Source organism: Molossus molossus, unplaced genomic scaffold, assembly GCF_014108415.1.
Source record: "Molossus molossus isolate mMolMol1 unplaced genomic scaffold, mMolMol1.p scaffold_m16_p_1, whole genome shotgun sequence".
NCBI classification, from domain to species: Eukaryota; Metazoa; Chordata; class Mammalia; order Chiroptera; family Molossidae; genus Molossus; species Molossus molossus.
The window spans coordinates 180,960,974-180,973,709 of record NW_023425344.1 but is presented as its reverse complement, the minus strand read 5'-3'; the positions used below and the strand labels follow the sequence as shown (position 1 = coordinate 180,973,709).

General features: G+C 47.1%; 1 protein-coding gene across 1 annotated transcript in view; it reads left to right on the top strand.

The window, feature by feature from the left end:
- Positions 1-12,736, top strand: part of EHD4 (EH domain containing 4) — an 85,367-nt gene that overhangs the window by 30,697 nt on the left and 41,934 nt on the right. Inside the window, exon 3 of the mRNA XM_036274173.1 lies at positions 4,195-4,292. Within this exon, the coding sequence (XP_036130066.1) occupies positions 4,195-4,292 (98 nt within the window). The remainder of the gene's footprint in view (positions 1-4,194; positions 4,293-12,736) is intronic.

Genomic DNA, 12,736 nt, shown 5'->3' with positions numbered 1-12,736 from the left:
CTATCTTTTACTTGTAAAAGTGGTAATTCTATAAGATCTAGGGGGGCTTTTCATAGTGTGGATTTAAAATAAATTTCTCCTGGGCGGTAGGAGGTTAGATCAGACATATGTGTGGTGAGACCATATAATATTATTACAGGTTAGCTGTCTAGTCTTTTTGTGTACTGTATGCTATTTACTGTGTAAATAGGAAGTTGTGCAATCTCTCTGGTTTTACTCTTACCGGTAAAGTTAGCTGGTAAAGGAGATGCTTTTAAATAGTCCCCTACCCTCTCCATGGAAGCTTAGGTTTATTGGAACCTAATGACAGCCTGGGAGTGCTCAGGATGGCCCAGAGACCTGCAGGGGAGGTCGAAGGGTGGGTGAGCAAGGAAGATGGCCAGAGCCCGGATCTTCTGCCTTCTGTTTACTGCTCCACCCTTCACCAGTGGGTGGAGAACAAGTCACAGGAGCTTCTTTGGTGGGGAGTTCAGGACTATGGCATGTCACCCCTTTGTTTTAGGATGTGGCCTTCTCTGTGATGAAGGTATACAGCTGTGGTTCAAATGCGGGAAATGGTAGGAGCAGCCTAGTAGTTAAGAAACTGGACTTTGGAGTCGGAACTGCCAGGTGAGCATACCAGCCATGTGACTTGGCAAGTTGTGGTCTGTGCCCGCCCTGTGCCCCAGTCTCCTCTGTAAAATAATACAGAGCCCCTACTTCTGAGGCTGTGGTAAGGATTGAGTTAGCTACTAGATATCACTACACTGTCTGGAAATCAAAAGCAGTGTTAAGGTACTGCCGAGTTCTTTTAAAATATTGCTCTAGGAATTGGAATGTTAGTGTTTGGAAGCAATTTTAAGAACTCTAATCCTCTCACCCCTTCGGACTGTCCTGCTGACCTAAGACCTTACAACCCAGACCATTCCTTTACCCACCCGCTTTCTGCTGCCCTTGAGCCTCCGTTGGTTGTGGGGCTGACAGGTGTTAGGAGTCCAGAGTAGGGCTTGGTCCTCTGCTGCCCTCCTCCTATCAGAAAATAAAATGTATCAGGTCAGTCCTGGGTGAAGGAGACACATTATAAACGCTTTTGTGAGGGCTTCTGGGCTTAACCATCACAGGTCTGCAAGTTTTGTGTGGAATGTAGAAGGCAGGGGATGGATATGCTTCGTGTTAGCCACTCCAGGAAGGAGCAGGAAATCCACCTTGAGTCCGCAAATCTGTGCTTGGAAACATTTCAGCAGGAGAGGCCTGACCCATGGCTGTGACCTACCCAGCAAATAGCTTGCTTTTAATCTTCCTCTCTTAAAGCATAAAAGTAAGACAGGTTTACTTTAACAGCATCGCATTAGGGTGTTTTTTTTCTGATTACAGTTATTTAAGAAAACATCTTTGTGGGTCTAACCCTTAGACTATGAGTCGTGCCCCCACAAGGGTTCTGAAAGCTGACTTGTGCTTTGTGCTCCCTTCCCCACCCCCACCCTTACCCCCATACACCCTTTCTTCTGTGGCGTGGAGCCCAGATTTGGACACAATCCTAACCACCCCTTCTCTTGGTACCCCTGGAGAGCTCCTTTTTCTTCCTCCTCCTCCCTCTTCCTTCTTTCCCTTCCTCCTTGAATTGGAATGTTAGTGTCCCCTCCTCTTCTGCCCCTTCCCCCTCTCCCTCAGGGGATGTCTCCCCTTTCTCTCCCCCTCCCACCTCCCTGTTTGCCCCCCTTCCCCCTCCTCTCTCCCTCCCTGTCCCCTCCTCTTCTTTCTGCTCCTCCTCTTCTCTGAAGTTACCACTTCTGCCCCCCTATCCCCACCCCTCGCCCTCTCCCTGTTCACTGTGTGGTGACTTCACCACATCTGACTGCATCTTGTTTCGTGGCTCCTACATTTTGCCTCCGCTGATGTGTCAGGAGCCATGGGAGTTGTTGAAATGCTGTCACTTTGCACAAGAGGGAGTGGACAGTTTATACATTTTTTAATCCCTCTGTTAACTTGACAATAGAATCCAGAGGTTTTGTGTTTTGGGAATATTGATATTGAGTGGCTTTGGAAAAAAGGTCAGCCTCTCCCAGGAATTCTTTTCCACGTATGTGCAATTTTTTCCGATTGCCAAACGTCTCCAGCCATCTGATAAAGAGCACGGGACTGTGATAAGGGACTGAAATGCAGTCCAACACAGACGTGCTCAGAACTCCGTGCCTACCCCAGTTCTGGAGAATCAAATGTGTCGTTTCTATTCTGTGAACTTACAGAGAATGCTTGGTGATCCCTGTGCACTTTATTCTCACAGATCCCTCCGAGGGGTGGGCAGGGGTTTATGTAAGTGTGGAGGGTGCAGGAGGGGCAGGAAAAGTCAGAAATGAGGGGCTGCTCTTAAATTAACGTGACCCTTTATTTTTCAGGTTCTGAGGTTTTTAACTTCATGCGTTGCGTTCTACTGATCTGCCATTAGAATGTTAGGTTTTGCTCTGCAGCCAGCCGTGCACTAGAGGCATGGCCTCCAGATGAGGCGACTGCTCTGTGCTTCAGCTTTTCCAGCTACAAAATGATCGGCCGACATCATCCTAGGCCAACTTGAAAATCTAGGAAAGAATATATGAGAAACTTGCCTTGAGCACCTTTAAAGAAATGTATTTTGAAAGGTCAGCAGTGCCCTGGCTGGTTTGGCTCAGTGGTTAGAACATCGACCCACGAACCAGAGAGACCCGGGTTCGGTTCCCGCTAAGGGCACATACCTTGTCCCTGGCCCCGGTTGGGGTCATGTGTGTGGCAACCAGTCTATGTGTCTCTCTTACATCGATGTTTCTCTCTCTCTCCTCCTCCCTCTCTCCCCTCTCCCTCTTGCTTTATCTGAAGATGAATGCAAAAATATCCTCAGGTGAGAATAAAAAAGAAAGGTCAGCAGTTACAGCAAAAGCTCAGGGCTGCCCACCCCGCCCCTCCGGCCACACCCAGCGTGCCCACTGTGCTGTCCCTGCACTGTGAAGGCAGAAGGCTGGGCAGGCCTCCCTGTCCCGCATTCCTAGCATATTTACTTTCTGAGTAATCCCACTAGTTCCACTGACTGGAAGAATTGAGCTTTCACCGAGGGTTTCAAGCTTTCTGCCCACACAGACACAGAAGTTAGCACCAACAATGTAGGAGAAGGTGAGGCTTCCTTTCCCTGCGTTTCCACCTTAAAGCGTCCCCAGTGCCTAAAAGAGATCCTCCTTGGCTCTGTTGCCGGGGGTGAAGAGAACACAGCCTCTCCCCCTGTTACTCTAGAGTTAGACAGTGTGAGAGCTAAAAACACTCACCAGCCCCTGGTCCAACTGCCTCCATTTACACATGAGGAAACTGAGGCCCAGAGGGGGAAGTCCTTGTCCAGGTCCAGGGTCCCACAGCAGTTTATTGGCAAAGGTTGAGTTGAACCCGAACCCAGATCTGCTGACCCCCAGGCCACAATCTTCTTGCCACTCCACTGTACTTCCAGGAGGCCTACACCAGGCCAGCAACTAGAACCATGGGAGGGAGCAGGGGGAGAAGGAAGGGGAGTGACGGGCAAGGACGGAGGCTTGGAGAAGCTTGGCCTCCCCCACCCTGCCCCTTTGTCCACTTATAGGGCACCCCTAGGAGGATTTGGGGGGCTTGCCCACAGGTGCCTGCCCCACCCCAACCCTGAAACCATAGCAGGTGCCAGGCTGGGAGCTGAGTCCCTAGGGCATCACACAGTGAAAACAGGCCCGAGTGCCCGCAAAGTCACTTTAGGGATCGGGCAGGGACTGGCTGACCCTGAAGGAGGCATGGGATTCCCCGGGAGGAGGGATGCTTGGCCAAGGAGCAGCATGGAGGAGGTGCAGGCGGGGCTGACCTGGGTTTAAGGCCCAACTCTGAGTGACTCTGAACAACTTACTTAACCTCTCTGAAGTTAACAGTAATTTCTTCCTCTTGAAGTTAATATGAGGAGCAAATGAGACGATGTTGTAAAATACCTAAGTGTTCAATAAATGTTAGCGAAAATCACAATGGACAGTAAGGGATCTGTTGGCAGGTCACAGCACGTGCCAGGCTCCTCCCATACCTGCCCCAAGGGCGGCAGTGCCAGTGGAGGTCCCATCAATCCCCTGCAAGCCCCCCCACTTTATAGTAGATGATGTCAGTAGCCCAGAAAGCCAAGGAGCTTCGTCATTAGGACACTCTGCAGCGAAGTTTCTAATCCCACCTTTGCTCTCTTTCTTCCAGATTCATGTGCTCCCAGCTGCCCAATCAGGTCCTGAAGAGTATCAGCATCATCGACAGCCCCGGAATCCTGTCTGGGGAGAAGCAGCGCATCAGCCGAGGTCAGTGCCCACCCCACCTTCATCCAGTGCTGGCTGAGGCTCTGCTGTTGGCAGAGGATTTCTTTCCCTAGCGTGTTCCCTCCATGTTCCAGGACACCCCCAGCATCCTCGGGCAGCCCCAGGGTCCAGAGTGGAAGGAGCCCCAAGAAATAACCAAGAAGTCTGACTATTCACTTGGGCACATATGACAAAAAGTAAAAGAGGCAAGCTAATGACAACAAGGGACAGGGGCTTCCCAACTGCTCTTCCTCCCTCCCCCACTGGTACCGCACCCAGTTGCCCTCAGCATCCTTTCATGGCGTATGCTCTCGCTGCGTGTACTTGGCCCCAGACACTGTATGGTGCCCTGGGGTGTAGCACAGCAGGTGCAGTTTCCGCCCTCAGAGAGCTTGTGTTCTGTTGAGAAAGACAGACGTTCATCAACTTTCCGCAGAAGTAAATGGAAAATGAGAAGTGGGTTAAGCACTCTGAGATGGGGGCTGTATATCAGGTGTAAGGGGGTCTGGCCTGGCTGTGGGGTGTTGGAAAAGGCTCCCCAGAGGACATACATTTGAGCCAGAATCTGGAGGATGACCAGGAATCACCTAAGGGCAGCTCGGGTGGAAAGGAGAGATTGACTGTAGGGTGTTCAGAGGAGATTGATGAAGAACAGGGACGTCTGGGTGTCTTTAGCCCTCAGGAAACAAGGCCGAGGCAATAACTGTTTCCAGATCCTTGCATGTGGTTAGACAGATGGGCCTGTTCTCTCTCCCACCCTCTTGGAGAGAGGGGGCATCCGGGGCAGACCAGAGGGCACAGCTTACTTAGAGAAAGGAAATTCCTGACTGGGAGGGCACCATGATGGATTCCTGTAGCCACAGAGACAGGTCAAGTTCCCTTCATCTTGGTCCTTGAAACAAAATAGTTCCTCCAGGCTTTGCTGGGAGGGAGAAGATAGAGCTGACGAATTGCTGCTGTCACTTTCCACTGACAGCTTCTCACCACCCCTTGAACAGCCAGTCAGTGAAGCTATGTTGAGAGTGCTGGCATGCCAAGGTTGAGCAGTGACCTGTCTGGGGTCATGGCCACGCAGTGAACTCCCCCAGTGCTCCTGAAGCAGAGGCCACAAAGAGCTAGAAAGCCAGGGTCCCGTGACGGGTAAAGAACAGGTGTCGTTGGTCTGCGCGCCCTCCTTTCTCATGGCATCTCAGAGGTGCTGACTGCAGCCTCCGCGGCCCTGAGAGCTCAAGCTGCCTGCTGTGCCTTCACCTCAGTCAGGGGCTCGGTGGGCACTGGGCTTCCCTGAGGCCTCCAAGAACATTATTACACTTACAACAAAAGTCAGGTTAATACTATTCTTTTCTCATAAATATCTTTGTTGGTTTTATTTTCTGTTATAAAAGTAATGTTTATTGTAAAGGATTCACACAATGAGTAGGATGTACAAAAACCTCCCTGTGTCACAAATAACAGGTTTTTTTGTTGTTTTTTAATCCTCACCCGAGGATATTTTTCTATTTATCATCAGATAGAGTAGGAGGGAGGGAGAGAGAGAAGCATCGATGTGAGACACACATCTACTGGTTGCCTCCCGCACAACCCGACCAGTGCTGGGGATGAACCGCAACTGAGGTATGTGCCCTTGACCAGAATCGAACCAGTGACTCATTGGTCCACGGGCCGGCGCTCTAACCACTGAGCCAAACCAGCCAGGGCATAACAGTTATTAATGGTTTTCTCTGACTCCTTAGAGACTTTTTTCTATGTATACACAACATACCATGTTTTTGTTGTTTTTTTTGTTTTTTTTTATCCTAACCTGAGGACATTTTTCCATTTTTGTTCAGATAGAGTGGGAGGGAGAGAGAGGAAGAGAAGAGAGAGAAACATCGACGTGAAAGGGACACATCGAGTTGTTGCCACCCGCACAACCCAACCAGGGCCGGGGACAAACTGCAACCGAGGTACGCGCCCTTAGCAGGAACCGAATCCAGGTCTCTCCAGACCGCAGACCGACCCTCTAACCGCTGAGCCAAACTGGCCTGGGCCAACGTATCATTTTTAACAGAAACATGATTACTATGCACATTTTCTACAACTTGATTTTTTTCATAACAGTCTAACACAGACATCATTCCATGCCAGTATATTAAAATTACTTTATTCCATTTAATAGCTGCTTAGGCTCCATCAAAGGGAAGTATCATAGTTTATTTAACTAATTCGTAGATGTTGTGATGGTTAGTCATTTCTCACTCTTACAAATAGTCCTTTAGATAGACATCGTTTTGTATCTACATTTCAGTGCCAGTACATCTTTTTTTTTTTTTAAGCCAGTTTAGGACCATTAACTGGCACCATGAAAGTTGCTCTGCAGAGAAAATGTTTTGTTTTAAAAGGAAAATAAAGAGTCCTGGCTGGTTTGGCTCAGCGGTTAGAGTGTCGGCCTACAGCCCAGAGAGACCTGAGTTCGGTTTCCGCTAGGGGCACATACCTCAGTTGTTTGTCTCCACCCTGGGTGGGGTCATGTCGGTGGCAGCCAGTCAATGTGTCTATCTTACATCGATGTTTCTCTCTCTCTCTCTCTCCCTCGTGCTCTATCTGAAGATAAATGCAAAAATGTCCTCGGGTGAGGATAAAAAATAAATAAAAAAATAAAAGGAAAATAAAGAAAAACCATGTTCCACAGCTTTTCCAAGCTGCCCATGTTTTGCTGCTTCTACCTGTCTCTGAAGTATGCTGGAGAAATATGTGGTCCTGATAATACATCTTTCTTTTCACCTCTAAGTTTTAAGACCTAGATTATACCTTCAACCACATCTATTCTTTTCATTGGTGGGCCTTTGGCCAATTCTGATCACCCATATCCTTCAGGATTTCTCCTTTGCTTAGTAATTAAGTGTCCTCCAAACTGTAGCTCCTCGCAGCAGTGGCGCTTGGCGTGATGCTTTCAGGACGCTTCGAGGATCAGTTCTTTTTAATACTTTACAACAATCTGACTCATATCCTGGTCTGGCTTACTGTGACTTGTACTTCCACACATCCTATGCACAGAAATAGCACATGTGGTTCCAGCCAGTCGGCTGGTCCCTGCCACTCTGACAGACGTAGCAGCTGGTGAGAAAGGACTGAGAGCTGCAAACAGTGACGGCACAAGCGTGGGGCCAGCATTCCCGAGCTCGGGTGTCATACCGTGTTTGGGCACAGTGGGTGGTTGGAGTCACTCCGCTGACAGTTCAACGAATTAACCCCAAAGAACATATACTGTTTAAAGCTGCTTCTGCTTAAACTGTTGCAAATAGTGTTACATTCTCCCACACGCTTGTGTCTACTTGCATCTCTCCAGCTTCCTAAATCACAGCATCACCTTTGCCAGTCACTTATGTGAACATGGGATGAGGTAGGAGGGGCAGAGCATTTGAAACATCTGCACTGACTTAATCATGGAGCTGTGCCTCCCTCATGGTGTTTAGCCTGTGAAAGACGGAAGATGGCAGCTCCTGTGCCCTCTCCTTGTCCCTTCATGCAGTCGATGCATTAACCCTCAACAAGGGCTCTCATCACATAGGCCCCCCTTACATCTTTAAAGCCTCTCCTTGTGGTATGATGGTGGTATGAGAACGACCACCGTGTATTGAGCTGTGTGTCCACACTGTACTTGTCATTTAGGAGTTGCTAAATTATATGCAGTCAGGCGCAGACAGAAGCTGAGCCCCGGCCAAGGAAACCCTCCTCGCCCTCACTCCCCTTGAAAAGCAGAGACTTCCAACGCTCATAATCATTTTTTTCCCAGCTGCTGGGCAGATGAGTGACGGATCTGGACATCTAGGGAGAGGACAGGGTATAAACCATTGAGAAGGTGCCGCTTTCAGAGAACAGGCAGTCGTTGAAGGCCGAAGCTGTGGCGTGGACCCAGTCCACCCTCTGGCCTGCAGCCCTGGCTGAGAGCATGCCGGACAGACAGGGCAGCTGCAGGAGGAGGTGGCGAGTGTGTGGTGACTGCTGAACATCCCCCAGGAGGACCGATTGTCTTCACCACACCCCGAGTGCTCCCCATCAGCATGGGACAAGACAGACTCAGGTGGAGAGGTGGAGCATTGTGCTGCTTTGCTGGGGGTCAGATGCGGAATGAGGGACCTTATCTGGGGAGCTGGCATCACATCACCAGCAGCCCTCAGGTACCTCCAGGGCATCGCCCAGGTGCTGACAGTCTAGGGAGGGCATATCTCCAGGAAGGAGTACTGATTCCTTAGTAGCAAAAATGGATACTCTTGAACCTCCTTCAGTCATGTGCCTCACCTCACCTGTGGCCCATGCTTCCTTGTTCAGTCTTTTCTCTCATGACATCATCAGTTCCTTTTTATTTTGTGTTGAGGGGGCAAGTGCTGTTACAAGGAAGACATGGCATTTCGCAGACATTGTTCCTCTCTAGGCCAAAGTTCTAGGTGATGAAAAGATACACTTGACATTTCTACACGATAGTTCATATTTTGTGATGTTAGGTTTGAGGCAAAACATGGTAAACCACTCTTATGTTAGAAGTGACCTTTATCAGTTAGAATGTGTCTTAGTGCAGCCTTCTCATCATCAGAATCTTAACACTGACCCTAAACATCAGGTCACTGCCCTCCTCACCTCCCTGTTCTGTGCTCCAGAGAAATCAGAATGCAGGGTCAACATTTGGGGGAGTAAATCTCCTGTTTGGGAGCTCTGTAACCAAAACCCACTAGGGTAATTGACTTTGGAGTAATTTTTAGTATTCTACTCCATGTGAAAACCTGTTACCCTTCAAATGCCCCTTCATTTAATTATAGTTGGCATAAAATCTTTAGGAACAAAAGATTGAGCTTAGTTACTAAACTATTGCATTCTTGGCTGACAAAGAATTCCTATCAAGCAGGATAAAAATGTTCTGATATAGTACAGTAATAATTTTACTCTAATCAAGTAATAGCTACCTAAAAGTTCTCAGACTTTTCTTGATTCTTTTCTTGTAGCCAACAAAAGATGACCTGGATTCTTAATGTTTTTATATTATTTTTTCAAAGTGAGTGGGTGAAATCTGATTGGCTCACTCTTGAGAAACAGTCTCTGCCCCTGATGACAGCATCCAGATTTTTTTACTCTATTTTTTTCTTAACTCTTTTTTCTGTGATAAGAAAAGAGCATGTGCATTCCCATTACCATTTTTTATTCCCTTTCTCTTATTATTCTGGCTTCTGGACTGTTTGCATCTTAAAATAGTATTTATTTCATGCTGAACTTAAACATCATCTAGGATTTATTTCTGGACCCAGCATGAACCCAAGTGTGTTCCCAATTAGTAGGTACACGCCTCTGGCTCTGGCTCCTATCATAATGTCCCTGTCTGACAAGGAGAACACTGAAAACTCTACTGAGGCAGCTGGTGGGCTTGTCCGTGTATTTAGCACATAAGCATTTGGAAGGCGCTGTGGTTTCCTGAGAGCGTGAGGTTCTGTGTAGTCTTCAACAGACTCAACTTCGGTAACAAAAACAGTAGATTTTCCCTTTTAAAAACTTAACTCGAAAAGAAAAAACTCAACCTGAATTTTTAACAGATGTGCCTATTCTCCCAGGACCAACAGCTTGTGAAATGAAAGGGAGAAGGTGTCTTCTTGTGATGTTTACCTCTTCTTTCTATAAGCCCTTTTCATTATTAGTCAGTGAAAAACAAAAGGGCAGAAAATGTCCGACTAGTAAAAACAATAAATAAGAGTTATGTATGAAACAGAAAGGATCTCACTGTACTGCAAGTAACCTAACAGCTAATAACATTAGTGTCAAAAATCACTGATTAATGTTTTAACATTTACATACAGACATCCTTAGATCCTCCTGATTTGGGCAACATTAAGTGAAGTCCTCAAAAATAAAAAAGGCATCTGGATACTGACAGGCAAACATGAACAGGCAGTTTTGAGGGTCTGCCAACACGGCCGAGGTGCTCAAACACAGTATCACAAAAGAATCGACAGACTTGGGAAACAGGGCATGGAAATCCAACCTGTAATCAATAAAGGTGCAGAAAAAATAGAGAAGGCAAAAACAAACTGTAATTAGGGAAGTACAAGTTTTATTTTTTGTTGTTTTTTTTAATCCTCACCTGAGGATATTTTTCTATCATCAGATAGAGTGGGAGGGAGGGAGAGAGAGGGAAACATCGATGTGAGAGGTACACATCAACTAGTTGCCTCCCACATGACCTGACCAGAGCCATGGACAAACTGCAACCGAGGTACATTCCCTTGACCAGAATCTAACCCGAGAGTCATTGGTTCGCAGGCCGACGCTCTCCCTGCTGAGCCAAACCGGTCAGGGCAGTACAAATTTTTTTAACTTGAAAGACAAAAGACCTGATTTTAAGGCTTTCCAAAGAAGGTGAGAGAACATTTAGAGCTGCCAAAGAAGAATGACTTTGCTCACAGGCTTTGGGAACAAGAGGATTAGAGAAGAAAACATGTGTATCTTGTCCCCTAAAAGACCGAGAAGGCTTGGAGCAGACGTTAGCCAGGTTCAGCAGCAGCAGAGACCCTTCTAAGAAGCACTGAGTTTAAGAGACTTCAGAGACCAGCAGCTCCCCGGGCCAGGCAGTGATGGCAGGTGGAGCCTGTCCTTGAGGTGGACCTCACAGCAGGCCGTAGGTGTGAGCGCTGAACTTCACTAAGAGTTTCTGAGAGAGGCCTGTGATGCCTGCTGAGGGCCCTGGAACAAGGAAGTTCAGGCCTGCCTTGGGTAGTAGTATAAATAAGAGAAAAAATAATGATTAAATAAGGGGGGGGGGGGGTGTTGTGAGACCGCGCCATCCTCGCCCTCATTCTGGTCACACGCAATTACAGATCCAGCTCAGGACAGTCCCAGCTTTTCAGCAGCACCACAGATCCTTTCTCTCACCGACTCTAACTAATCTGTAAACTCAGAATCAAACAAATTGCTTTCCTTGGTCCACTCAAGGGCTCGAAGTCCCTGAAGGCTATACTACGAAGATGGGTAGTGCATGGACAATAGAATTGAACTTCCTGGGTTCCACCCACTTACCAACTGTGTGGCCCTGAAAACATTGTTAATCTCTCTATGAAATGAGGGTAATAGCACCTACCACATAATGTTGTTGTAACTGAGTTAATAATAAGACACAGAAAATAATGCCCAGCCTACCACATAGTAAGTGCTCAATAGATATTAGCTGTTATTATCTTCATGTCATTGCATTGTTGTTGTTGTTGTTGTTGAAGGCCAAAGAGGTTTCAAAGGCTGAATTTAATTAACCTTTATATTGGTTTCTTGTCTTGTCTTATGAAGTAGGGGAAATTTTTGTAAAGTTATTTGAAATGTGAATTTTGTTGTTCGAGGACTGAAAATGCTATTTTTGGATAAGTATTTCTACCTTCTTCCCACACTATCTTCATCATTTTATTGATGATTTTCTTTTCAATTTTGAAATCATATGTCTCACAGGAAGTAGAAAAGAGATAAGTCTTTACTTGATTATTTAGTTTAAAAAATATTTCATGGAGCCTGGACAGTGTGACACAATGGTGGAGTGTCACCCATGCACCAAGAGGTCGCCGGTTCAATTACCAGGCAGGGCACATGCCCAGGTTGTGGGCCTGATCCCCAGTGGGGGGCATGCAGGAGGCAGCCAATAGATATTCTCTCTCATCGATGTCTCTGTCTCTTCCTCTCTCTTCCTCTCTCTCTAAAATCAATAAAGAAAAAGTACTTTTAAAAAGTATGTATATAGCCCTGGCTGGTTTGGCTCAGCAGTTAGAGCGTCAGCCTGCGGACTAGCGAGTCCTGGGTTCAGTTCCTACTAAGGGCACGTACCTTAGTTGCCATTAGTCCCAGGCTCTGGGGTCGTGTGAGTGGCAGCCACCCGATGTGTCTCTCTCACATCAATGTTTCTCTCTCTCTATCCCTCCCATTCTCCCTCCCGCTCTATCTGGAAGGAAAAAAAAAAAAAAAGAAATGTGTGTGTGTGTGTGTGTGTGTGTGTGTGTGTGTATAGATAGATCTGATGGAAAAAGAATTTTAAAATAACTGTATGCGTGCATGTGTGCCTTTGATCTTTTTGGCGTTTCTTTATTGTAGAAGTGATTGTATAAAAAGCAATGGGTAATATTAGGGGCATGCTAGAAGTTATTCATTTAACACACATATATGTTGATTATCTACCGAGTGCCAAGCACTGTCCTGGATGCCAGGATTCAAAATGAGTGAGACACAGGCCCTGGCTGGGGTGCTCACACCCTGTTGGTGTGGATGGAACTGCAAACAAGCCCTCTGACCCTGTACACTACTTGAAGTTCTGATCGGGAAGTTCAGTGAACAGAGGGACCTCACCAGCCTCCAGCTGGGAGGTGGGAGGTATGCAGAGTCAGCAAAGTTACTAAGAGAAAGCATCCCCCCCCCACTTTTTTTTTTTCTGGATTGGCATTTTTTTCTCT